We start from the raw sequence: 27,585 nt of genomic DNA, 5'->3' as shown, positions 1-27,585 counted from the left end.
AAATTTGTTGGTTAAAGGTTTACTTGTTCAAAAGATGTTCTCAGCCTCTTTGTTTTGGATTAATCCTTTCATCTGATGATAAGATATCAAGGTTGGCGGGCTCAAGATATCCAATAGAGGGAACAAATACTGCAATACGGAGCATTATATTCCACTTGAAAGAAGTGGCAACTTAAGTTGAGCACATGCCAGATAAAGGATCTGCACTGGGTTGAAGTTACTAGCAGCAAAGGTATGTGTTAAAAGTCTTAAAATTTTTGATTCTAAGAGTCCCAAAAAGAAGCCTAAAAATAGAGGTCCTACAACTTGAAGTGAGTTCCTTGGCTGTGATTTGGCAACCTGGATTTCCTAGGGAATATGTAATAAGAAACACTTTTAAACACATGGCAAATTAAGATGCGTCTCCATTTACACTTTTTAACTGATTAAATTCAGTCATTTGGAAGGGTGAGGTAGGAGGGATGGCAGTTGACCGGTCTTGCTACCCAAACACGCAGAAACTGGACCATGCTTGGCAAAGGCCGCTAGAAAGGGAGTGTTGCTGACCTTCCCAGAATGACGGCCCTGGGGCTTGGCTGGGGTGGCAACCTGGTGAATCAAGTCTTATGAGTAGCTAGGATGTGTCAGAGTTCTGCTAGTCTATTAAAGAGGTCTCAAGGGAGTCCCACGTTGTCCTGGAATAATTTCTGCACTAATTGATGGGTAGGATTTTATTCAGGATCATTTAGCTCCATTAATTTTGGAATAAATGAGATAAGCCTTTTGCCCAGCAATGTCCTACACCAATATATATATATATGTGTGTATATATATATGTGTGTATATATATATATTTTACATACTTTCAGCTCAGTCTTGCAAAGCCTTACTTCCACTAATGCAGGTATTTAACTGAAGTGGTTAAACTGAGAGATTATTCAGCCTATCTGTATAATCGATGGAGGGATGAATTAGCACGTCCCATCCCAGTAGAGTGCCTTCAATTAGGTGGCGTGAATCCAGGTATCATTTGAGATAGGGATATTCATATAAATGAATCTTAATTACATGTACGAAGAATGGAAAAGGACAGACTAGTATGCATGAAATATTGTTCTTGCTGAACATTTCATAAAGCCTAATAGAAATAAACATTTAGCTTTAAAAACCTTGTACTCTCTTAAAAAAAAAAATCATTATGAAGTACTGGAAAGCTGCCACAAGCATCCAGCACTGCGAATTCCCACAGTTCTTCCCCTGCTCCCAGACTGTGCTGGTGGAAGTAGCTGCAGGGCAAGTTGCATAAGAGTGTAGGGTAGGTGCTCAGTAACATCCTTGCTGGGCTGAAACAAAACCCTGGCATTGTTTTCCATGGTGTGTGTCTGCTTTTATGTGGCGTCAGGAAAGTGACTGTAATTTGCTGTTCTACAAAACTGGCAGTTACTCGCAGTAGCAATTGTAGTAACAGTTGAGCTCACAGTCCTTACTGCTCCCTCAGGATATGCGTGGAAGCAAGATGATGCATGCTACGTGTTTTTCTACCAGAAAAAAAAAAAAAATACATAAACCATGCAAAGAACTTTTCACAGTCTATAAGCCAGATAATTTAAGGCTGATGCTGTGTGTTAGAGAGGTTCTGCCAGTTAAATGTACTTTAAAAAAACAGGGGAGGTTTACTACTCTCATAATCCAAAAACATCTATAGGGTTTTTTCTCAAACTTTCCACTGTGCTCAGGAAGTCTCAGTCCCAAAGGAGGATGTCTCACAGGTTATGACCATGTGAATAGAAGAATTTATACTGAAAACAATTTTGCCACTTTTTTCATAGATCCTTGGATTTCAAGTTTGTTAGTGTATAAGCCAAGGCCTAAACAACAGGAGCCAATGATCCCTGCAGCAATTTCTGGATCTTGAACTAAATCGTATTTTTTTTCAGTAAATATTAATCTGCATTCATCTGTATATAACAGAAGGGCATTTACCACTATAGCTAACTTACATGTTTTTTTTCACTCCTTGTCTTTATTCCAATGCTGTTGATAACCTTCCTTGTGCAGGGTTTCCAGTTTGGGCATCTCATGGGATCCTGGGAATTGCCACACAAAGTCAACCATGTGGCCAGACAAAGTCACTGCCTTTAATGGCAGAGGTTACTGGCTGCTTTCTGATGACATTCCTCAGCTCGTGTTATCAAGGCACCGCTATCTTTTTGGAAAAAAAAATCTAGCCACTTGTCTAGTTCTCTGTTGTTTGACTACCAAGAGGAAAAGCTGATGAACTGATAAAGAACTAGCATGCACTGCTGGATAAGTAGCACTTAGATAAAAAGAAAATATTTCTTTTACAGAGCATAGTTTTACTGCTGTAATTACAAACATTTTTAATTAGGCAATGAGAGCAGACAGAAAGCATCTCCTGGCTGTGCCTGCCAGCAGACACTGAGACAAAGCACGGAGGAACATCCAGGGATATGCCGTTTTTGTTTTTTCTTTGAATGAGTTTTTTTCTGGATCACTTTTCTGATGCCTTACAGGTCAGCAGTGGTCTGTGGACTACAGGATGGGTGATACTGCTTCAGAGATGGGCCCAGGAAATCCCCTAAAATGTCTGTCATGGTCAGTAGTCTCAGAAGAGAAATTATGTTTCTAACTCTTGGAATATAATGCTTGGATCGTATCAGGCTAGTTGTTGGCTCATATTCTGAAGCATGAGGTTTCTTACTCTTTATTCAAATGTTTTGGCAGTGCAGTGTAGCTGTGGATGTTCTTACTTTCCCTGGTACCTTCCTTTCCTTCCTGGTCTCCTGCTTTCCTACCGTCCCTTTCATGTCCCTGGTGGAGGTTGGCATGGCTTCCCATCAACTTGAGTGTTTCATGGCCTCTGGCTCTTTACTCCATCCCTTTCTCCTTTATCTTGGGTATCCTTGCCCTGGGTATCATTTAAGTGTCTCGCAGTGATACATAATACTCACCCAGCCACTGCCTTTGGACATGTAATAGCAAAGACTTCCAAAGACTTCTTTCACTGACAGTGCCTGTATGCCTTTCACTGAAATTTAAGGGAGTACCTTTTGCCCCACATTTTACAGAACTGGTTGCTGTGACTCAGCTGATTCCTGATAACTTGCAGGGCTGCAACCACTGGGGTATGTGTTGGCATCCTGAACACAGAGACTTTCCTCCCTTGCTGGCAAGCAATTCTTCGCCTGAGCAATGCCATGGCTCTGGATCAGCCATACTTGAACACACAATGCTTACTGTTTCGTCAGCATCCTCCTGGGAGCCACATATTGTGTCACGTATTTTCCTGAAAAATAGATAAGCTGCACAATAGCCTTTCTGCCAAGCTCTATAGCCTAAATAAGTCAAGGACAACAGTTCCGCACTACAGAAGTAATTTAAAATAGTAAAGTCTTGCAATGTTAAATGTTTGATTAAAATGACTGAACATAATGAGAAAGAATAGGAATTGTGTAAAAATCTGAAATTTGGCGTTACTCTGCTTCGATCCAAAATGGAGTGGATACACTTAGAACATTGCATAAAATTACAGCCTGTAATAAAAGTGTCCTCTGAAGAGACCAACAAACTGGATTCTCCATAATGCCTAAGAAATCCATACACGATTGGGCTGGTTTGCAAAGTGTGATAGATGCAGTCCAAATAGGGGAAATAGGGAAGGCTGGAAAAATTAGTCTGGCTTCCTTATTAATCTTACTCTCCTTTTTGTGCCATTCTCTGTATTGTGTCTTCCTCTTCACTGATAAAGGGCTCAGCCCCCCAATTCAGACATGTGTGCTGCAAAAAAAGGAAACCCCGGAATTAACTCTCTGTCTCTCCTGCTGTAGCCTTCCTAGTCTGGGAGACTGGTAGCTTCTCCCAGGTGCTGTTAGTCCTTGCTTAGTATCCTCGTAATTATTAGAGTTTTTTCTCCCTTGTCTGCTGTCACTTCTGGAATTGAGGTTATGTAATTAAATAGTCAGATTTTGACCTTGCTCAGCATGTAAATAAAGGGAAAGTTGCTTAATTCAGTGGAGTTGAACTCATTCAATATGTGAGGACCAAGTCAGATTTCTGTTCCTGCAGTGAGCTTGCTGATAGTAGTTACCCATGCTTCTAGCAGTAGCACCTGGAGATGACATTAATGGTTTGATCTAGACCCATCTCAATTCTCTAAAATACACTACTGCTGTATACCATTACTGTCATAGTCTCTGGACCTGCTGGAGGTTAGACACAGCTGGACTGCCAGAGAGGTCCTACAGCTACAGCTGGCAGAAGGTCCCGTGCGGGTGCAGCTGAGCATGCTGGAATTTGGACAAGCCTCAGCTCGAGTTTCATCCTCCTAAAGATGCGTTATCTTGTGAAAATGCAGAACTCTCCTGACTTTGGTAGCAGGCAGAAATCTACCAGATGAAAGTAACTCTTCGTATCTGCAGGTATCTTTTACAAGGCTTTCTTCCTTTTGATCCATTTTTCTTTCCAAATAGAACATGTAGGGAGCAGACTGGTGCATGCGATGCTTTCCACTGTGCCCTTTGGAGACCAAAAGCCACATCAAGCAGGAGATTTATGAGTTGCTGGCAATAGATGCTTCATATTCTGTTATTACATTTAAGATGATGAAAGAAGAACAACTGACTTTCATGGCTATGAAAACAGGAGGAAAACTGCCTGTGGATAGATCAAGCACATGCATCACTGGATAGAAATTAAGGTGTTTGTAGCTTCAAATTCTGATTTGAAAAGTTCAAGATAGAAGAAAAATATCTGAGTAAAAGATGTGAAGCCCTTCATAAGATTTTAACTCAGATACACTCAGGAGAATAAATCTAAAAGTAACATTATGATTCATTAACTATCCCTAATTAGTCTCCTAAATTTAAGTAGACAGAATCTCCCCTGGAGGCTTTCAAAGGCACCCACCTTTCACTGTTGATGATACAGGGAGCTTAGGAACATAGCTTATTTAAGGAGGACCTCTTCATTAAGTACCTACAGGGCATGGATGGGTTGAGTTTCCAGATTAGGTCAACTGGCTCTTTTAATAAGGTTATTGCATTTCTGGACAGACAGAAATAGGAGGAATCAGGGGAAGGTGTTCTGCAGCCCCGTACAACGAGTGGGAGAGGCTGAGAGGGAGCAGTGCTTGTGTCCATCTCTGCCCCGTGGAGTCTCAGCTGGAGGTGCACCATTTCCCAAATCTCCTTCATCTCCTAAAGCCTCTCACATCACAGGGCCATATACCTGCGGGAGATTTCACTGGGAGGAGTGGTGAGACTGAGCTAATTTGTGTTGCATGGGCTTTGTTTCTGGACTGGAATTGCTTTCACTTCTGAAGTCACTTCTCTGATTGCAGCTGCATGAGAAAAGGATGAACGTCTCCATATTTGTGGAGGACAAACAAGATAAGAGGTTGTCTGTGTTATATTCTTATTGCACAACCTTTCTGTAGTTAGTTGCTGTCAGAAATGCAGTAAAGGATGAAGCTTCTGCTCTGCCTCAGGAGTAATCTTAGCAGAGTGCTCCGAAAGCTTGCTTGAGTTGTGTCAGGCATCCCAGCTTGTACCGCTTCCCACCAGCCCAAAAGTCACCAGCAGAAGAGATGGATTTCTGCTTCAGGCAACGTCTGAGGGGAGGGGCAGGGGAGGAGGGCCCTGGTCCAGGCTCTGGGCTTGGGGAGGTGTAGGTGGCTTTGGTTATGACAGGGATATTTTCCCAGACAGTCTCACTTGATTTCCGCATGGTGCTTGGAAGTGGACTTACTGTAATTGGGATGAGTCACTTCCTTGTTATCTGTGGTTTGGAATCACCGCGCATGGAAAACATGCCTGCAGTAGGCTGAGTAACTCCCTTTTTCTCTTGGGTTTTGCATTCAGTTTCAGGATTGCAGACTATATCGATGCTGGGTGAAAAAATTCCCTTTTTAAAATGGCTGAAGGAGATGGAAAGCTGAGGTCTTGATCACTTGTGTTTGTTAAGCCTCTGCTCTGTTTTTTTCTGTGAGAGTGAAGATTTTACATGGCAGCCTGTTGATCAAACCCAAGCTTTTAGACTTATGTTCTGTTGCACAAAGTCTGTTCACGTCTCCTGCTGTCTCCTGGGACGCTTTACACTTTCTGTGTAAACTGTAGTATACTTTTACGTAAATATGATATAGGATGCTCAGAGATACGGTATGGCTTTGCAGCCAAGGCATGGAGTTGATGTCCAGTACACTCAGCCTTTTATGTGGGGATGCCCAGGACATCTCTACCTGCTCATGGAGACATTTGAGAGCTGTAGGATCTGATGGTCTCCTATCAAGTGATCATACCTGTATCTGATCGAAAAGCTCCCCTGTCAGATGAAGGGGCAATGCCTCGTGGCAAGGCAGGAATTGAAGGTAGGCTTTGGATGTCTGACATGGCACACATGATCACGAGAAGAGGCAAAACCTCTTCCCATGTGATACAAATGGGGTTTTATTCACTTGAAAGGGGCACATACAGCACTGAGCGAGATGGGGCACAGGCAGCTGGAAAAGGTTTCAGCTTGCTCCTTGGCCATGACTGAGACCCTTGGGAAAAAGCCAGAGGTGTAGGCTGTGCCTCAATTTACTTTTGTTAATCAAATTAGCATCCTCCACCCCCACGTTTTTAGCTACACAGTGGTGTTACTGTTGTCACCAGGTGCAGAATCTTCTTACGTATGGGATTTTTCCTTGCTCTATGACTATATTGTGATATTTTGTGGTCTGACACAGCCCAAATCCGTTATTTTAATAGATATTGTTGACTGACTGCTTAGAGAATTTAGGTTTTACAGCACATAAACCACCTAATTCTGCAATCTGAGAGCGCTGTATACCTTACATATGTGCGGAGGAATTGCTTTCTTGTAATAGTTCAGAAACATGAATAATCCCATTTCTGTCTGAATGCTGTGCATTTTCAAGTCTCAAGCAAAAATCCTTCAGAGCTGCTACCTCTAAAAACCTGCAGTATTTTATATTGAGTGTTTACTCACGGTAGGATTTTTTTTTTTATTATTTTAAAAATATGTTGAGCATCAACAGTTCCTAGCCCCAACTTGCCCAGATAAAAGGCTTGGTTGTAATTTTCATTGGTGAGGGAGTCATGTTTTGTTCAAATTGCACTCTGCTTCAAGCATTCACAGGAGGATTTGCTGATGGTCCTGCAGATCTGCTTTAATCATACTAAGCTTTCCCAGTAAACCTTATGGACTAGAAATGCACAAGCCGATATATAGCAGAGGACTAGAGAGTGAAAAACACCCTGTCTGTATGTTTTTAAGACTGAGCTTTCATTGATCTCCCCTCCAGTTGACTGATCTGTATATACAGGGAAGATGGAGGTCAGGGGATAATTGTTTGCTGGGAGTGGAAGTCTTTAAGCATGTTTAGAACTGAGCAAGCATCAGGAAACACCAAATGATCAAATTAGCAAAGAGAAGGGATGGTTTGAGTGCAAGACTGAAATATAGGGAGCCTGAGTTTGTTTCCTTTCTTTGGCACAGGCTCCCTCTGTGAGATTAGATAAATCATTCTGATATTTAAACACTTTCAAAACCCTGTCCCTGAGCCAATTCCCCGTCTGTAAAATTTGGGGGCTATAGCATTCAAATGTTTTGATTAAGGGAATAATATATATGCTTATATTGAAACAGCAGCATATTGGAAAAGAATTCCTCAGAAAGAGCAATATTGCTCTGCAGAATAATCCCTTATGGTAATTGGCTGAACCCCCAGGACTGGAGTGCTTAAAATTAAATAGATCAAAATAGTAGAAAACACAGCAAATGATCTTGATGAACAGAGGTGAGGTATCGACTGGCCTTTTCCATCCCTTAGCACTGTAATTCAGAATTTTGCTGCTTGTAGGCATAGTAACTTTTTCTTTTCATCAGCCCTCAGTTTTCTGGCCACACAAGAGAGTGCTTGTGTGAAAATCCCAGCAGAAAGAGTCTCCACCAAGTACAAATAAGGATACTGTCAGCAGTACCAGCATGTGCCTTTTCACACTGTCCTGCTGGTTGCTTGTACCCGAATCTGATGGATCTGCTCTGCCAGCGAGAGCACACTCCAGCTTTGATTTTCCTTTGCCCCTGTTTCTGTAGGGGGGGAAGCTGCCAGGCAGTAGTGGTGAGGTTTTGTTGTGGGATTGATACCATTAATTCATTGCAAATGGGTAATGCAGGTCTTGGGTTGGCAACTGGTGTAAATCATTGCTAGCATGATGTTGATTCAGACAGATGAACAGTGGGAGCTGGTAGCTGGGACTGCTTTTAAAACAGACACAGAGAGATTATGTAAAGACTTGAAAGCCTGTAATGGCAGAGGAATGAACCTGCTGATCTAAAAGCTCCCTTGCAGGTTTATAACCTAGAACTGCCTTCTGCAGGTGCCTTCATGGAGTGTCACAGCGATGGTGACACTTCGCTCTCCAGATTGAGTCCTGGCTCATGTGGAGTCTATGCAGTGATGCCCAAGTTGGACCCTGGGGTGGGTGGAAGAGCATGTCTTGCCATCCTGAAAGTTAACAACTCTGCCTGCACTGCTCAGCTGCCCAGCCTAAGTTACTGGAGAATTTTATCATTTGGATGAATACCCACCTCTCAATGCTGACTGCTACCCCCTGAGAGACCGAAGGTCCCCAGAGATCCCCAAAACAACTCATCTCCTCTCTTCCAGATGATCCCAGCTCATTTCTCATATGTATTTTAAGGTGAAAGGCTCCTGACTATCAGGCGTGTTAATGCTTTGACTGAAGACCCTATTTCTTCCCCTCTTGTCCACATATTGTTCTGCTGACTGAGGTGCTTTAACTTCTCCACTTGATTGAATGGAGCAGGCCAAGTGCCAACCCTTCCTTGCCAGAATTTCTGTGCTTAATACTGAGATAAGACTAAAATCCCAGGTACTTTTTTTCTAGTGTTTTTAATCATAAATAACTTTTCTTGACACCTTGCTTCAGTTCATGCTATGCTTTGTGTCAGATGCACTCCTCTCTGGAGAATCTAAGGAGGGTATTTCAAAGGAACCAGATGTTTAATCTTTCTTGTGGATTTGGCTGCCACACAGAAGCTAACAAAATTGTGAGGTGTTTTGCACTTGAGAAAGCCTTTCCATTTTGCTATCTTTCTAAATAAAGCTATCTATCTAAGCTGTGTATTGGTTTAGCATCATATAAACTAGAAAAAGAACAGACTTGGTGCTGCTGTCACTCTATTTACTCTCTGCCAAGATAGGCCTTTCCTGGTAAAATGTCCTCAATTTATGGAGTCCACAGAGGAAAAAGGTTCCTTGAAATGGAAAAGTCCCAGGTTCATATGCTGTAGACATCCTGTGTTGCACTAAGTGGCTTCGAGTTTTGAAGCGGTTTAGTTGCTGAAGTGAAGACAAGCACCTCTGAGGATTTTTGAAAGTACCAAAGTGCATGCTAATCACAGATGTTAAGCACATGCCTGCTTTCGGGAATCTCTCTTCATAGCCACCTGCATTTTTAGGCACCAAATGCCTACTTGGTAGTCATCTTACTTCCTCAGCCGTCCCGAAGGGATAACAGCACAGCCTTATCCCGTTAAGGTGCTATGACAATAAATGGTCTCAATGAATGCTTCCTTATGAATACTTCTCCATCTCTACTCTTCTGTGAGATGCTGTTGACCAGTTGCTGACTGATTCAGCAATGTTTTGCTTTATCCTGACTCCTCTCATGGTCCTGTAGGTAGCATTCACAGTGGTGGTGGCACAGATGCCAAGGTGGAAAAGCCATAGCTCAATTCCCTGGGTGTGCTTAGGAAAAGACGGTGTTCCTTTACCCCATTTGGCTCAAATGTTTAAGTGGCTGGTGGTGTCACCACCTGCGTTCTGCCCCAGAGATGGCCATGAATACTAGGAGGTGAAAGGAGATGTTTCTGAAGAAGAGCCAGTCTGAAACATGAAAGACTGGCCCAAATCTGCTAAAAATTTGTTTCTGTGTTCCTTTTGCTTGATTTTCTTCATTGGAGGTGTATCAGTGGGCTACTTGGGGTGCAGTTTGCATGAAAAGTGTGTCTTTTAAATGCCTTTCAGGTCCTCAACCTGAGATACAGCAAAAAGGGTCTTTATTTTTGGAGGGTCTGAGCCCTATGACTTCTGAATATTAGGTCCCTTTAGGTGCCTCAAATTAGCACCCAGAATTTCAGTTCTCCCTGGCTGTGTGGTTTGCAGGATAATCTCTGTTCTACCCACCTCCTCCCCAGACTTTCTGATATTTCTCTGGCACAGGTATCCCCCCTTGCTTCTGTCTAGTTCCTAACTGGAGATGTGTTTCTTTTGGTGCCTTCCCATCAGACGGCAGTTGCCAATTCAGGTTTCACTAGAAGCTGCTGTGCCAGCTCTTTGATATTCAGAAGCTGTGGAGTTTTATGTCTGTTTCCTGACCTAGCGTGACTCTACGAATAATGCAAGAACTTCAGTGCTGATATCTTGGCAGCCTAATATAGGAGGTCAGTCAGTAAATATAGTTACAATTTTCTTTGCCTCAGCAAAGACAGTAAATTGAACACAATGTAAACAAGGTGGTTGGATCACTTCCCCCACCAGTAATATTTGTAGTTATGCAGGCAAATTTAATGGGCATGATTAAATCTCATGCTCCAGCTTGGCAGCTGATTAGCTGCAGGGGGCAGGCAGAAATTTCCTTTCTGTTCCAGGGTTGCACTCTTTCCAAGTCCTCCTTCATGCTTATGCCAAGGATCTCAAAGTGCTTTGCATTTTTAATTACGCTTCTTCATGCCCCTGTGAAGAGTGGAGATGAGAGATAGAATGATCAGCAACGGAGCAGTGGGGAAACTGAGTCACTAGGAGGTGGCAGCCTACTTGGGACGAGGGAGGCAGTTGCCGTTAGAGTTGGAGAAAGGAGAGCTGAGCATCCCAGAAATCTTCTCTTGGGGTTTCTGTGGATCTAGTGAACTTGTGCCTAGTTCTCAACAGTCTGTGTCTTTAACACACTAAAGTCTTGGTTGTTTGCAGGGACAAAATGGTGCTTTTATGTATATATTAGTATACAATCACTGATGGGGAAAATATATCTTTCTCCACTGGAGATTTTAATTTCTTTATTTTTGTCTTTCATCACTCTGTTCCTCTAATTTCTGAGCAGAATGGCCTGTGTATGTGTTTCTTCTCTTTGTATGGAAAAGCACTTTGCTCTGAAATAGCCTCAGGTGTTGGCCGTGGTTGAGGCAGAGAACTGGTTCAGCTCTGTAAATGACATGCTGCTTTGTCCCTACAGGGCACATTAGTGAATTTACTGTGTGTTCACCTTCAGTGGGTGTACACTGAGGTAGCTGCATTGACTTTGATTTCTTTATCTGGATGTACAGGTGAAGAGCTGGCCTTGCAACATCAAGAAGGAAAAAATATTATTCTTGCTAAGGCATGCTTTGGTCCAAAGAAGGGACCAATACTGTCACATATTAACCTATCTCACCTGTATATTGCTAACGCTGTGGATGATGAAACACAGAGGGCAGTAGGGAATAGCTGAGTCTTCACCCTCCTTCTCAGAATGGTGGGAATGGAGAATGGGCCTTTCTCAGCTTACTTAAAGCCTAAATCCCAATGGAGAACAGTGTATTTTGGACCTCATGGGTTGGAGAGGGTTTATTACAGGTGGGTTTTCTTACTTCTGTGGTGGATGATTTAAGCTTTATGATTTCACATGAACAGCATCCTCCAGAGGCTGGTTTTGCGAATCTGGGGTGGACAGAAACTTCTGATGTGCAGTCTTGAGCCAGCAACTTGATGGCTGGAGAGAGGCAGTCATTCAGGCATACCTGTTATGGGGCATCATGCCCAGCCCGCTATCATGGTAGGAACAGAGGCGTCTAGCTGGAGCACTCTCAAGCTTGGGGCTGAGGCCAAAGCCTGGCTTACTGGGCATTTTGGTTTCTAAGATGGATGTCTAAATAAGATGTCTGAATCTGTTCCTTAGTCTAGTCTCAAAGCTTAATTGTAAATAAACAATATCTTAATCACTTTATAGTTTCCAGTGTTCTCTCATTGAACATCTCTGTGCTGGCATTTGGAGACCATTCATCATAGTGGTAAATGAGTGTGTTTGGTCTGCACATGGTATAATTAAGTATCAACTGAGCCCATAGCATAATGTGATAATTCTCGTTCTGACCAGCTGAAATAACTCACTCTAATAACTGTGCTCTTCTTACTCCTCTCTTTCAGTTCCCAAGAAGCTTCTGCATGAAACCCAGCCAAGACCAACCAATTACCAAGGATTTCAGAAGCCACATTTTCCACTGCAGCCAAGAGTGTTTGATCCCAATGTTATAGGGGACGGCGTGTTCCTCTCTGATGTCTCTCCTTCCAACATAGGGCGAGCTCTCCCAGGTAGCTATGACTATTGCGATGTTGGCCCAAACCTAACTGTGTTGTGGTAACTGTTCCATTCTATCTCTTCTTCTCTGGGTTTCTATATTGTTCCCAAACCCCATCCATGTCACAGTCAGAAAAAGAAGCTTCAAGGCATGACCAGCAATGGACTAAAGTGAACTGTGAAACTCACCTGGGTTTCTTGAAATAGCAGTCTTGGCTATGCATGTCAAAACTCATCATAGAAATACTTCGCAGACCCATCTAATACCGTGTCAAAGAAAAAAACAGGGTAGAGACAGTAGATCTGCCTCACAGGGGTCAGAGAAGTTTTCAACTGAGCTTTGAAATATGATGCTATTTTCATAACATGCAAACTCAAGAGATATGAATGAAGTCAAATCTTAGCTGTCTATAGGCATAAGTGAGTAGGAGGAAGGGATGGTGTATGAATAAAGCAAAAGCACAGGTAAGCACGTATAGGGTTAGTTGGTGGTTTTGCATGGTGTTTCCCAACATGCAGGAGATGATAATATATGACATTATGTCTGAAAATCCCAGCCTGTGCTCCCAGAGATTAAGCTCTTGAGTGGGTATGGGGAGAGCTACCTTGTCTCTGTCTATACTCCTGGCAAAGTTAATCCACAGCTTGGATAGTCAATCCACAGATAATTAAGAGTCAGCAGTAACGGGTTTCTCAGTTTGGAGGCCTTACTGAAAAATTGTCATGGAAAAGAATTTTGAGTTAGTTAGCCCAAAATAAATTTTGTGATCCTGGTGATTCTTTTAAACAAGAAAAAAAAAATCCTGAACTCATTTTCATTCTTCTAAACATTTCACTTCTACAAATGACACCTTTTGTTTAGTTTTCACATTGTTTATTCATTAATTTTTAAAATATGCACCACTTGTCAAACAAAGATGTCATTTTGAAATTAAAAGCTAAAAGAATGTTTTGAAAGTAGTAAAAGGAAATATTTGGACATTTCTGTAATCTCCCTTCCCATTTTATTTCTTTTCTTAAAACTATTTGCTAAAGTCAGCCTGGTATCACAAGTAACTTCTCCTATGCTTATACTGTGGTTTTGGGGAAATTTACTGCTAGTTGAAATAATTTTGCTCAGCTTTGGTGTAAAGTCACAGGGAAACAGTTCGAGTGACTGGGAACAGCTAAGAAAGGGTGGTGAAGAGAAAACCAATAGTAGGTGAGCTGGTTAGGCATAGACAAGGTCTTCAAAGCTAGCAAGGAGGAAAGGGGATGTGTTTTAGTATGATCCTGGAATGAACGACAGACCAGGGAACCACATAGCATAGCAACACATGGCCCTTGTGAAATTGTGTTTGTTTGTTTTTTCCCTCCTGCATAACTCCAGTCATTGTCTGTCTTCCCTGTCTGTGCTTGTACAATCCTGCAGATGACAAAACCAGTTCTGTGGTTTTGTGGTGCTCTTTGCCAGAGTATAGTGTATGCAGACGAGTATTCATTTAAGAACTTGTTTGATTGCATCTGTTCTTTGGACAAGTCAGAAGTAGAAAAAAAAAAGGATTCTTCTTACATCTTACATGAGAGGACTTATGCCTTACTCTGTCTCCTAAATACACCATTGTTGCACAGCATGGTTTACAAGGGATGCCCCATCCCCAACAGAAGTAGTGGTGGCCATCTGAGCCTCTCCTGGCTGATCTAGCACATGCACATAGGAGCCTCCACTGCAAGTATAATTTAAACCTTAGTCCTTGTGAGTCCCTGAATGTATGGAGGGGCAGGTGGGTTGTCACTAAGCCAGAACTGGACATGTGAGAGAGCATGGCGCAGAGGCCCCAGGTTCATGTCTTACCAGCTCTGTGCAGCTGCAGTCTAGACACATTAACTGGACTTTACTGAAGAGTTGTAGAAAACTCTCAAAGACCTAGCAGGAACCTGGAGCCACCTAACTCAGCAGTCCTCTTTATGATGAGATATATAGTTATGAAATATATATGAGATTATATTCTGGTGGTGCCCTTCCTTTTAATTGATTGTAAAGGGATTTTAGATTAACTAGTTGAGAGTTAGACTCAGTATGTAGACGTCTCAGGCAGGATTCAATTACCCCCATATAAATGTGTCATTTGAGATGACCTGGGGTGTTCACTTGGCTTCTAGATGCTACCCTAGAAGGGTGAGAGTTTCCCCTACATCTCTTCTCCTACCTGCCATCTCTGCATGGATGTCCTGCTGACCTGGTGTGTCTTAGATGTTTGTGTATGAACAAATACATCAAGCTTTAAGTGTCTGTTATGGGGAGAGCTGAATGACTCTCTAGGATCTGTCAACTAATGTCAGGATTCAGTTCCCTCAGTTTAGATGCATAGTGCTACTTGAGATGCTCTGAGGTATCCAGGACATCTTTAGGAGGGTAGTGGTTCAGTTTTCAGAAATGAAAAATTTACCCTTCTTTCATGGATTTCTTTGTGGTAACAGTGGTAGAGAAAAATGCAACCACTTGTACAGACATAGATTTGCTGGACAGGGAGAAAAAAGGAAAGATTAGAGGGCATGTTGGTATTTCTGGTGCCTACATCAGAATGAAAAGATTTTTCAAAGCTTTGCTATTGATTTCCTGCTGACTGTGCCCTAGACCCTCTGTGCCCCAGTGCCTCCATTTGTACAACTGATCTTCAGTGATCTCCATTCTCCTAAAGCAAGAGATTCTTGGGATATTTGTCCCTTTTGGATCTACCATGAGGGCACCCATGTTTGAAAACTTTGCTTCAGGAAGAGTCATTAACGCCTCAGTAGCTTGTAACATGTGGCTTTCCCTAGGCCATGCAGCTATTCAGTGGCAGAGATACAACTGTGCCTGCATTCCTTGGGGCTGATCCCTTACAGCCACATCTGGACATCCATCCCCGCTGCTTCTCCTCCAAGGCAGATTAGGAGTTGGCATCACTGCATGCACGTTCATGCACTCACTCCCTCTCCATCCAGAATTACCTGTTCTCTTTGACACCCCTCAATTTCTGTTACTGCTTCCCTGGGCTGAGCCGCTTCCTGGCACAAACAGTGGGAAGCTGAACGTGACGCCTCATGCTGCCGGGTTTGCAGGGAAGGGAGATGAATCAGGCAGCCAGTGAACACAGACCATCTCGCATCATGGCTGCTGGCAGAGTGCCTTTGCTTGCATGGCCTGATGGCATTATCGGAGATGGACCTGACAGTTTCCTGAATTTAATGCCCGCAGATAAGTGGAAGCCAGGTACAAGTCCATGATTTTTACAGCGTGATGCTTGTTTTTGGCCAGAACCAGACACCCAGGGAAGGGAGCCTGAAAAACTGTGATAGCTACAGTTAAACAATCACATGGATGATGGAGCTGGATCCTGTGCACCGACTTTTTCATGTGTTTGAAACAATTAGTGTTTTGTGACTAGTGGGGGTGTCTGCCTGCAGATCAAGGTGCAGGGAGCACTCAGCAGTGAACTGATAAGGTCTGAAAGGGTCTCTTTGAGCCTCCTGGAATTAGCTGCTTCCTTAGCTCCAGTCTTCAACAAATAAAATCCAATCATTAACCCATGTTCACTCACCTCTCCAAAGGGGAAATGGTGTCTGGGTGAAACACAATACGAACTGGCTTCTGAAGGAAGTCATAAACTCAGGTCTGCCCTTCCCCGCGAAGGCTGGAGAGAAAGCACGTCTGTTTGCCAGGTGTGGATGGATCACTACAGCGCAACACCGGCAGAAGGTTGCCGGCTCTGCCTGTGTTTTTCAGTCCTTATTACAAGCTTAGCTGAATCCACTGTTGATAAAGTCTCCTTTGATTTACATAAGAGAAAAGAAACCTGATTATATATTTGCTGTAGCGTAGGTGGGTGTGTCTAAGTGGTGACATGAAAGAGCAAGAGACGGGGGAGAGAAGATGCTGCCTGGATGCAGACAGGGTATGTGCTCAGCTGAAGCTACCTGAGAAGGTTTAGTGGCCCCCCAAAAAGAGGCAAATTTGAGTAGCTCGTTGTTGAGGGGCTCCACATTTCTGAAGGCAGATGCTGACCTGGTGGGGATAGGGCAGGGTAGGGCTGGGGCACGTGCCTCATTCCTCATTCCCTTTCTGTTTCAAAGCAGAGAAGAAGAAAGGAAGGTCGGCCACCTTCTACCCTCTAGACAACAGCCCCTTCCTGCTTCCTGTGGATGAGACACAACCGCCGGCACTCAACAGCAGCATGGAGCCTGTGGGCGTTAGCACAGAGATGGCACTGCTCAGCAACATCCTAGCAGCATATGCCTTTATCACAGGTAGGTCTTGCAGCTGCCATCTCTCTGGGCTCTCATAAGCTCTTTGGAGACCCTCAACTGAGCCTACACTTCATAGTCACCTAGGGCTAAATCTGCTTCTTTGAACTGTTTATATTTTTCATTCGTCTCTCAGCAAATTCTTCCTTGAAAGACCTGACCAGGGCAGCTCTAGCAGACAGTATATAACAGGGTTTATCGTGCTCTGCTTTCCTCTGGACTTGCTCTCATCTGAAATTAAATACAATGTAATCTTACATGTGGTATTAGTCGTAATGCTCCATTTTCCTCGAGATCAAAGCCTGGCTCATTAGGGAGGCAAGCTTGTTGTCCTGTAATTTGGAAAATAAGCAGCACTCAGATCATTACCCTGCTTAAGAGAATTTGGCTAATCTTCAGTAGAAGTGTGAAGATGAAGTAACTTGAGAGTCTCCTTAATTGTATATTTAAATCTAGTTTAGAGTAAGGTTTCCTTGGATCACAGTTTGTCTTTCACCCACATGTATCTTTCAAGTAGCAGAGGAGCAATCTTCTAATAAGATTCACTTTAAAAGTTGAAATAAAGATTGTGTGCTCTACTGGGTGCTTGGGGTCAATACCATTGATAGCAAAAGTAGAGGCAGGTGATACAGCGCAAATATTTCCCATCCCACAACTGCATGAGTTACCTTGTCAGCAGTAGGGATTGCCTACAGAGTTGGAGGACTTGACCCCAAAAAAGGAGGAGCACTGGCTGAATAGCATCAGATTTACTAATTCAGCATATTTTAGGCCAGTCTCTGCTGTTTTCCCCAGGAGAAGGCCCTTGGTTTCTGTGTAACTAGCCTCTTGAGGCAGGACATACTGTTTGTGGTCACTTTTACCGTATGGGTGTTCTTCATTTGTTTAACGAAAGGTTTGTATGCTTATTACTTTGCAATGTTTGTTGCTGAGCAATATTACCCTGCTAGTAATATTAATGTGTTGCTCTTTTACTATATACTGTTAAAAATTCTGTGTACTGTGACCAGCCTGCTAACACCACTGTAATGCAATTATGATATTCTGGAGCACTGAGGTCTATATAACTAAAACTTCGATATTGGTGAGCTAGTTTTTCATGTCTGTGTACCATTTAGTCTTGCTAATTCATTAAATACTAATGCATTCTTAATGCCATGCTCTTGTTCTTCCTGAGATATCACCATGCTGCTACAGACAAGTATTTGGATTTCATAGAATCATAGAATGGTTTGTGTTGGAAGGGACCTTTAAAGGTCATCTAGTCCACCCCCCCTGCAATGAACAGGGACATCTTCAACTAGATCAGGTTGCTCAGAGTCCTGTCGAACCTGACCTTGAATTTTTCTAGGGATGGGGCACCTACAGCCTCTCTGGGCAACTTGTTCCAGTGTTTCACCAGTCTCATTGTAAAAAATGTCTTCGTTATATCTAGTCCAAATCTATCCTCTTTTAGTTTAAAGTTGTTACCCCTTGTCCTATCACAACAGGCCCTGCTAAAAAGTTTGTCCCTATTTTTCTATAAACCCCCTTTAAGTACTGAAAGACTGCAATAAGGTCTCCCCGGAGCCTTCTCGTCTCCAGGCTCAACTCTCTCAGCCTTTCCTCACAGGAGAGGTGTTCCAGCCCTGTGATCATTTTTGTGGCCTCCTCTGGACCTGCTCAAGCAGGTCCACGTCTTTCCTATGCTGAGGACTCCAGAGCTGGACGCAGTACTCCAGGTGGGGTCTCACGAGATCAGAGTAGAGGGGAAGAGTCACTTCCCTCGAGCTGCTGGTCACGCTTCTTTTGATGTTTGAAACAACTAATTTGATCTTTGCATTTTGGAGTCACTGAGTAGATTAGTAGAGTGTTTCTGCATATTTATTGGAGGGCCCTTCTAAAAAGACCATGAATGGTTAATCCAAAGTGAGTGGTGAATCCAAATCCCTTCTGCACATTCAATAGTGGCATCAAGATCCATATTTTTGTGACACCTTTAAGAAGCAGGCCGCTTAAGTGGAATTAGTAGTGTCCTTCACAAAAGATAGCTGAGTAGGATATATATCTTCTTGCATGGGCTTCTCTAATGAAAGATTAGAAAAGCAAAGTTTAAATGAATCTTCTGTCTATCACACTTACCTACAGCTGCCCATTTTTGACATGAAAATGCCTCCATTCCCAACCTTGCTATAAAATAAAATGCTGTTGACATTATTTTCCCCATCTGAACAGTAATGGGCCACATAAGGGTGTAGGATTTGTGGTTGGAGACAGTTGGGACTAGGGTTCAGGGCTACTGACAATGCCTCATGGACTTTCCTTCCATTTACCACAGCAGAACCCTTTGACCCTGCATTGGTTTTGTAGGGCACAAGGCCTCAATTCATTCCCTTCACAAGGTGTCAGTTTTGGCAGGAGCCTCTAGATTTTACTGTAGCACAAATAATAAATAATGATGGCTTTAGCTGTCTTGTTACTGTGGGATTTGGTTGCCCTCTCATGATGTGGTCTCCTTGTGATGTGTCCACATCCACTGGATGTCAGATAGGTAAAACTCAAACCTCACAACTGGTTTCCAGTGATGAGTTCAGGAGCTTGTTGCTCATGTTTTCCAGTGCACCTAACTGTGGCTGTTAGATGAGTTTTAGTCTCAGTGATATATATGTTCAGTTTGTTATTTATTACAAAAATAATTGATGAGTGCCCCATGCATTGAAACATCAGATACCCTAAACCATCTTTATCTGCTGCATGTAATTTACACCTCTGCTTTTAGCAGAGAGGATGCATTTGGCATGATTTATTTTGTTATATGTGAATATGGAGAGGTTTTAGATTATGAGTTCAAAGACAAGTTGTGTCATAGCGCACAAATATCATCTGCATAAAACTAGAGCACTGCAAAGCCACCCCCCTTCATATTGCAGATCTTGAGCAGCAGAACAAAATTTTTGTGCTTGCCTGAGTTTGGGGCCCTGAAGGCAGCTTAAGCCACAGCAGCTGTTGATGTCCATAGAGGAACCATTATAGTGGCTCAGGAGAGGCAGGGTGTCAGGCAGCCAGGGAGCTCTGGTGATGGTTCACACATCTTCCCACTGCTCCTGACCACAGCCTTGGTGCCAAAGGGAAACATTTGTGCAAGAACTGCTCTGTTTCATAAGACTAAAAATGTCCCTCAGGTAAACTCTGCAGACTGAAAGTGCTGTATTCAGGGCTTCCCTTTGCTGATGAGTTGACTCAAAACAGGGCTCTGCAAGAGAAAATTGTGAATAGGCTGGGGCAACATATAAAGATGTTTTTTCTCTTGGGGTGGAGGGTGGTGTATACCCTCAGATCCACACCAGGAAAAAGAAGCTACGGGTACTTGGTATTTCTTGGGTAAAGTGCGTGCTTGAAAGGAGGATCCACTCTACTATTTTTCCTGCCTCCTGGCAGTAGGGTGTCTCTTAGCCTGAAGAGAACATCCACAAATCAGTGTGATCCCCTCTGTGCTCAATGATGTTCATATTTTCTGCACAAAATGGCAGGTTTGGGTGGGCAGCTGCAGATGAAGAGTCTGCAGGCTCGATCACTCACACATGCAGTCTTGCAGTGCACAGAGGGGAGAAGTGCCAATATTAGCGAAAGCCTCTATGCTCACTTCCACCATTTTTTTGACTGTTGTTCCCATTTAAAAATTGGGAATGTTCCTATTGACAACCGAGGAGTGAAAAATCACAGCACAACAGGAAACAGGAGTGCTGTGATTGCAGCAGTGTTGGTTTTCACTGTCAAATCTGTTTGTGGTTATCATCATGTTTAGGAGTATCAAAGCCAGTTAAGTGTTAGTCTTATCCTGGCTTCCAGAACCTTGAAAACAACATTTCTTCAGAAATAGGGAGAGTGAACAATGTCAATGAGGAGTGAATTTATCACCTGATCAAACAAGTAAGTCTTACTCAGAGCATGGTCCTGCAAAAGACTTAGGGATGCCCTTAATTTGAAAACTGATTTTCTTCATAGAATTAGTTTTTTAATTAGATGCAATCTCTGCCTGCAAACCGTAGACCTGTTATTTGCCATAGACCTGTTCCAAGACCTGTCTGAGTGTTTGGAAAGACTTCACCAGTCTCAGTGACATCTGGAACTGTCTTTGCAGTCACAGTCTACCAGCAAGACCAGAACTGTCCCTTGTGGTTATCTCTCTCTCTCTCTCTCTCTCTAAAAAACGTTCCAATTGTATCAGAGCACTTCCAATGCCTCCCTTTGGACAAGGGACTTATTCCAGTTTTGTCATTGCGTTCAGGCTGAAGTAGTTGGAGAGAACCCTCCACAAATCCCTGTTTTATTCTTCTTCCACAAGCAAAGCTTTGCTGCCAAGTTATTAACAAGGGGCTTCCAAAAAACAACCTGGGGGAGATCATTCCAACTTTTAGACTGTTGGCCTGAGCCTTATTAATAAGGGGCTCCTGGAGAGCTTCCTCTGTTCTACCAGGGGATTTTGGCAGCCTGTGGGGCTAACTGTAAATTCCCTAGAAGATTTTGCTCCTACTGTTTGTCTGGCCATGCTTAATGCTGAACCTTTTACTGGGGCCCTCTGAAATTTTCCTCCCCACTGAGGTTTCTGAATGCATGAAGGCATCACAGGAAGCCAGCAGCGTTAATGCCTAGATTGGTTTTTATTTATTGAAACAATTTATTATAATAGCAATAACAACCTTGGCCTGGGGCATTTCCTGGGGAATTAATGGCAGTCTGGGCTGATGCTCCCAGCAGATTGTTAGCCCTCAGGAAACAGGCTCCGTAATTGCTGCTGGTTTTGTTGGAAAAACACAATAAAATGTGTTTCTAATTTTTGGCCAGTTTGAGCACCTAGCAAATGGTGGCTTTTGTATAGAGGGTTATAAAGAGCATATATCTTTTGTCTGCATGAATTAAATTCAGGCTTGAATCAGTGACATTTTCATCAATGCTTTCAGTCCAGAGAGAGAAATACCAGGAAGCAGAAAGGTAACCCCAGCTAAAGATACTAACAGCAACTGTGTCTTGCTAGAAGTTTAGGAGAAAAACATAGCTCTGAGCTGTCATCCACAGCAGTGGAAGAAAGAGTTACACTGGTCAAAATGCATGTACATACACCCACACATGAACGCATCTCAAAATTATGTTAACTCCTGCTACTGATGTCCATACTTAAAGAGTTTTTTCAAATATAGTGAGTGTTTTGAGGAGCTTCAGTGTTAGCATGATGAATCTGAACCACTGTCGAGGTTTTGGAAGATATTGAGCATCCATTTGCTGAAGAGGATGCACCTTTTTAGTCTGCAAGTAGAAGATGCAATGGGGGAGACTCTCAAAATCAACTGTCAAACCCCCAAATCTAGGCTATTGCTGACTTGGCTACTTCAACTGAGAAAAAGCAGAGCCCGTGGTTTTTAGCTTAAGTTGCTCTTTCTGCTGTGAAAAAAGATGTTGCTGTGAGAGTGGATTTTACGTATGATACATGCCAAGGCTGCAGTTGAACATAGGGTTACAGCTCAGTGAGGAAGTCCAGACAGCGTCTCAGATGTTGACAGAATAGCTGTAGGAGCTCATAAATGCCACTGGAGCCCAAAGATTCAATTACAGCCATCGCACTGCATGAAGGGCTATACATACAAGCACAAGCAGGGGATGAAAAATTGTTGCTTAAGTAGCAATCAAGGTGCAGCTTGCTCATCAGCTGTATACAGTAGGATGGAAAAAGGAGTGTGTAGGAGAAAAGAGAAGCAGAACATGGACAAAAACAGGGGAAGAGAAACCTCATGTGTCTGTGTCTTAGGCTCCAATCTATGTTTTTTTAATGAGTTGCTTTAAAAGAGTGAACAGTGGAACTAATGCAACCACATCGACCCCATGTGTGTGCAGGAACGTGGTGCTCAGAAAAGTGTGTCTGGCACCCTGTCAGCCAGGCAGAGTGGAGGCACACTGGACCAAGCGTCTTCCAAGACAAACAGATCAGCCCCGCTCATTTGTTCTTCCCACACTCCCCCACTCTGTGTGTCCTCCTTAGCCCTACTTGTGAAGAAAGCTTTGCAGTGCACATGGAGGTAGAAGCTGTACCAGGGTGTGATTCCACTTTTTCTGGGTTTTTCAAATCTCTGGAATTTAGGCCACTTCTTTACTGTTCACACAGTATCAGATGGGCAGCAGCTTTGCTACTACACAAGCAGGACTGCAGTTTTAATTCAAGTTCTGCCCCTTGAGTTCAGAATTGCCACTAACTTCGTTGGAACCAGGATTTCACTTAGCCAGACTGCTATGAGAGCCATTGACACATCCTCATGCCCCTCTGCTATCTTTTCCTTTACCTTTGGGTTTTTGCTATCTCACTTTTGTCAAAATATCTTAGCTTAAAACCTCTGGCTTTGGTGTCACTTGGCTTTCCAACTACTGCTGCATTTCTCTCCTCTTCCTTTTTTTTTGGACTTGTTGAATACATCTGCTGCAGTTTTTATCCCGTTTTTTGTAGTCTCTCTTCAGCCCGTTTTTTTTTCCCATACCATCCACACCAACCACTCTAGCAACAGCCTCCTGTTTTATCAGCCAGATTTCAGACTATCATTACATCTTTCTCCACCTTGGTTTGTCAGTCACCTTTGAGACTCGTTTGGTAGGAGACTAGTGAAGAGCAGAAAGGTGTTTTGTCCCTATAACTATTCCATGAGGATTTCTAGGCACTGAACTATGTGTTGTCTTCAACTGTGCACACATCAGTGTTTGGGCTCTGACCACAGAATCAGAGAATAATTTAGGCTGGAAGGGGTCTCCAGGGGTCACTTGGTCCAACCCCCTACTCAGAACATGGCTAACTTTAAATTTAGAGCCAGCTTTGAAGTTAGAGCAGGGTCTTGTCCTGTTGAGTTTTGAATATCTCCAAATGGTTTCCAGTTCACCTTCTGCAAACTTTGTTTTAAGGAAATCAGCTGGAGAGGACAGTTTCTAAAAGCACAGTGGGGGGAAGTGAAGGTAGAGTGGAGCCTTTTAGTTACAGAGATCTTTTGGGGCCGAATGTCAGACTCTCAGCTGGTGGGAACTGTTGCAGCTCTATCACTGAGTTCAAGGGAATAAGACTCATCTTGAGAAAGTGACTCCATCCTTGAACTCAGGACTCCCAAAAGACAGCAGATTAGAGCTGACCTTGACATTTCTGTTCAGTTCGCCTTCACCCATTCAGTGTACCTGTAAACTGAGATGATTCAGCCCAGGGGAACTTCAGTAACAGGATTTATCATAATTACACTTCTAGCTAGTAAATGAACAAGATGACCTAATTTAAAAGGCATTGTGGATCTTTTGGAGTCTTGTTATATCACCTCTGAAATGTGGCTATGCAGGATTCATCCTGTTAGTGCACTGACTCCAGCTATGCTTGTGTAGCACAGATATACATTTAGGTGGTCTGGGCCGAAAGCCAGCACACTTGCCTTAGATAAGCAAATGAAACCTATGAATAAATAATATGCATTTTTTCCATGCTGCAAGGCTGCATATAAAGCTTTGTAATAGTCATTATTCCTGGTACGGTGATAATGGATGCGACAGCAAGATGCACTTAGCTGCTGCTGGGTGTGCAGCACCCTGGTGTCAACTCTGCTCGTGCAGCCACTGGAATTAGCACTGAATTCTGCGGGCTGCTCTTTCTCCTTTTAGACAACTCCAAGACATGACTGCAGCGAACCCACATTCTGCATGTGGGAAAATGCCTTGACAGCCAATCCACTGTTTAAATTCCTCTTCCTGATTTCCCTGAGGGAAGGAGGTGAAGGGCATGGAAGTAAAGCAACCTTTAGAAACTCTGCCCCTCCAGAGACCCTGGCTGGTATGTGCACAGAGGAGCTGTGTGTGTTTTGTTCTTTTAAGGGTTGTTCTTGACAATCACTTTCTTTCCCCTTTCAGAAAACCCTGAGCGAGCTGCTCTGTATTTTGTCTCCGGAGTGTGCATTGGACTCGTCTTGACCCTGCTGGCCCTGGTGGTAAGGGTGTCCTGCCGAACTGACTGCAAACGCTCCTCCGCCAAAAAACCTCCTCGGGAGCGGGAGAGCGACAGCGACAGCAGTGACAGCGATGACGATTCAGACACCACCTCGGACCTGTCTGCCCGCAGGCACCGCAGGTTCGAGAGGACTTTGAACATGAACGTCTTCACTTCGGCGGAGGAGCTGGAGCGAGCTCAGCGGCTCGAGGAGCGGGAGCGCATCATCCGGGAGATCTGGATGAATGGCCAACCAGACATCCCAGGGACCAGGAGCCTCAACCGCTACTACTAAGCGATGCGGAGTCCAGCCGTCCTGCCCTGCACCCTGGGGCTCCTCCACACCTGATTGAGGAGAGGGAGGGAAGGAATATTATGTGGGTGTCTCCCCTTTTCCTTTCAGGCGTGCTACCTGGAGCAGTGTGGATGGACAGCAATAAAGCTTTCCCTGTCTCCTTCTCCCAGATATATTGCTATCACTCCTCTTCACAGACACTTTCTGATTTCAACAGAGGTGGTTGCCAACTTCGTTTTTTAGTAGCAGGCAGGCAGGACAATTAAGTCCTCCCAGGTGGGACATGGAGTTTGGCATGCTGCGGTATGAGAGCTCCTCTCTTGGCTGGGGGGAGAAATCGTCCAGGTTTTGGTGTTCATTTAGGATTTTTTGGTTTCTCTTTCCTGAGGACTGTGGGAGAATTGTGAACAAAATGACAAATCTGGAAAGATGATTTGGGAAGAGAGGGGGAGGTGCATCTTGACCGATTGTCTTGTGACTTCAGAAGCCATGAGATTAACCTAATTAAAACCCAACGGCAAATATGACTTTTAAGAACTGGGGGATGGGGGGGAGGGGGATTCTTCCATCGTGAAATCATCTCGGTGCTTGGATGTTTGCCATAGTGTACTCAGTTATTTATGGCTGTCTTTTCATCTTCCTTTTCAATGGGAACATTTATTTTTTTACTGACACCTCAGGGATAAAATCCTGTTATTTTTTTGAGTCTGTTCTCCCTGCTGGCCTCTATCAAACACAACCCAACCCACCTCCAACAGTGAAATTATGGTAATATAAGAGATGTGTCAGTGACTGGTGAAAAGTTAACAACCTCAAAGAGGTTGAAAAGGGTTTTCTTTTTGTTTTGTTTTAAATATATATATATATATATTTGAAGATGCTGCACAGGAATGTGCCTTATTCTTTTTTTTGTTGTTAAACTACAGTTTTCCTATGGATAGCAATGCACAATGTTTTATATATTTTATTAAAAAAATAAAAAAAATAAAAGGTCTATGTTTACCAGAGGAAAATGGAGACAGAAGAAGCCACATATGACAACAGAATGGATAATAAATGCTAAATAAATTCTGGTTTGCTTCAATACATTTTAATCTGCATCCTCACTTTTGGCATAGATGTTGTTCAAGGGAGATGCTTTGGAAGAGTAGCACACCTCTGCAAGCAATCAGGGCTGACGTCTTCTGCATGTGGGAAACTGGAGGCACTTTTTCCTTTGGCCGCAGCCCATTAGTCTACCTCTGCAGTGCACATGGGCAAGAGCAGCTGAGCAATGGGTTGGTTCTCAAGGAGCCATCCCAAAACCTACCTGCACCAAGGGAAAGAGTCCCAGTGATTTCATGATGCTTTGAGTCTGTCCCCCAGACCCAGATCATACCTGGGCCAGAAGAAAAATGAATCAAAAAAATACATGGAAGAAAGGTGAAATATATTTTAGTGCTCCTTCAGTTGTCCCATGGAGTGTTCAATGGTATATCACCACCCTACTCGTGCACAAACACCAGTTCACATAGCTTCAGTCATAAAACTTGGTGTTTTTCAAGTCTGTATGATGCTGCTGGAGCCTGCATGGCTTTGGGATGTGCTCCTCTGTCACTTAGGCATGCTTATGTCTTAAGAATTCACAAAATGCCAGCAAAGCAAATAATGACCAAAAGCTCTGAATGCCCAGAGCTTTCCCCTAGCCTCAAGGAGAGATGAAGATGGGTGGACCTGCCCACAAGATGACTGAGAATGTTAGAGGGGGGTTTCAAGGGTTCATGTGCTGTGCCAAACAGCTGCATGGTGGGACAGACCCCTGACACCAAGGGCCTTTTTGGCACTCTTTGGGCTTACCGTGGGGGTCCTTCTCTGGCTGAGGAAAGCTGCATTTAAAGTGCCCACCAATTGTCTCTTGCAGGGTGAGAGCAAAGTTGAGTAACTGCAACTGGTGGTACTGGTAATGTCAGAGATAAGGCTGGCTGGTGAGAGATGGCTTCACCTGGGAAGACAATACTAGTACTGCAAAGTGATTCCTGGTCCTGGTCCCATGAAAATTCAACTGGAAAGATTCAGTATTGACCTGGGATGTAATTTTACAACTGATATTTAGAAATAAAGCAGAAGGCAGGTCCCAAACTCTGGATGCATCGCCAGGTGCTTTAGCTGGAATGTAGAATGTGCTCTGCTGAGGGTGTCAAGGAGCAAAACGACAGGGTGAGGTCAGTGGGATCAGTTTTGTTGGACATGTGTTTTTCCCTATAACAAGATACAGTCCCTCAGCCTTGGTGATTAAGGGACAGCAAATTTTCAGATTTAGAATACTGTGTCCTGGGAGATAGTTTGCAAAACTGGTTTTTAAAATGCTATAAATGAATGAATTTATGTATATGATTTTCCCAAATGAATTCTGACAGAGGAAAGAGCAAGTGTGGTAAATCTGAGTGTACTTCATATGCAACTGAGGGATTAAAATGTCTGCTTCAAATGTAAATCACAACTGAACCCAAGTTACAAATGTATGAACAGTCCTCCCTTAGCATTGCTAGTACTGCTGTAAATCTTCCAACTGAAGCTTGCAATACAAAGGAGAAAGTTGCGCACACCACTTTTCAGAGTTGATCAGACAAGCCCAGCTCAGCCTTGCCCTAGGTGACAAGATGTAACAAAAGTAGACTCACTGTCTTCACAGTACATGAAATACTTTTATG

General features: G+C 43.3%; 1 protein-coding gene across 3 annotated transcripts in view; it reads left to right on the top strand.

Annotated features, from left to right (window-relative positions):
- EVA1A (eva-1 homolog A, regulator of programmed cell death) overlaps positions 1 to 25,983 on the top strand; it is a 211,065-nt gene extending 185,082 nt beyond the window's left edge. Inside the window, exons 1-4 of one of the 3 annotated variants that reach the window (XM_074861443.1) lie at positions 152 to 232; positions 12,209 to 12,373; positions 16,455 to 16,628; positions 24,525 to 25,983. In XM_074861443.1, coding sequence (XP_074717544.1) covers positions 16,556 to 16,628; positions 24,525 to 24,895 — 444 coding nt within the window. In that variant the 5' untranslated portion in view covers positions 152 to 232; positions 12,209 to 12,373; positions 16,455 to 16,555 and the 3' untranslated portion in view covers positions 24,896 to 25,983. Of the gene's footprint in view, positions 1 to 151; positions 233 to 2,564; positions 2,596 to 12,208; positions 12,374 to 16,454; positions 16,629 to 24,524 lie in introns of those variants that run through there. The other 2 variants (XM_074861442.1, XM_074861440.1) reach the window with 2 other exon arrangements.
- Positions 25,984 to 27,585: the final 1,602 nt, after the last annotated feature.

The sequence above is a fragment of the Strix uralensis genome, chromosome 3 (assembly GCF_047716275.1).
Source record: "Strix uralensis isolate ZFMK-TIS-50842 chromosome 3, bStrUra1, whole genome shotgun sequence".
NCBI classification, from domain to species: domain Eukaryota; kingdom Metazoa; phylum Chordata; class Aves; order Strigiformes; family Strigidae; genus Strix; species Strix uralensis.
The sequence above is the reverse complement of the archived record's forward strand: the minus strand, read 5'-3'. Positions and strand labels throughout refer to the sequence as shown.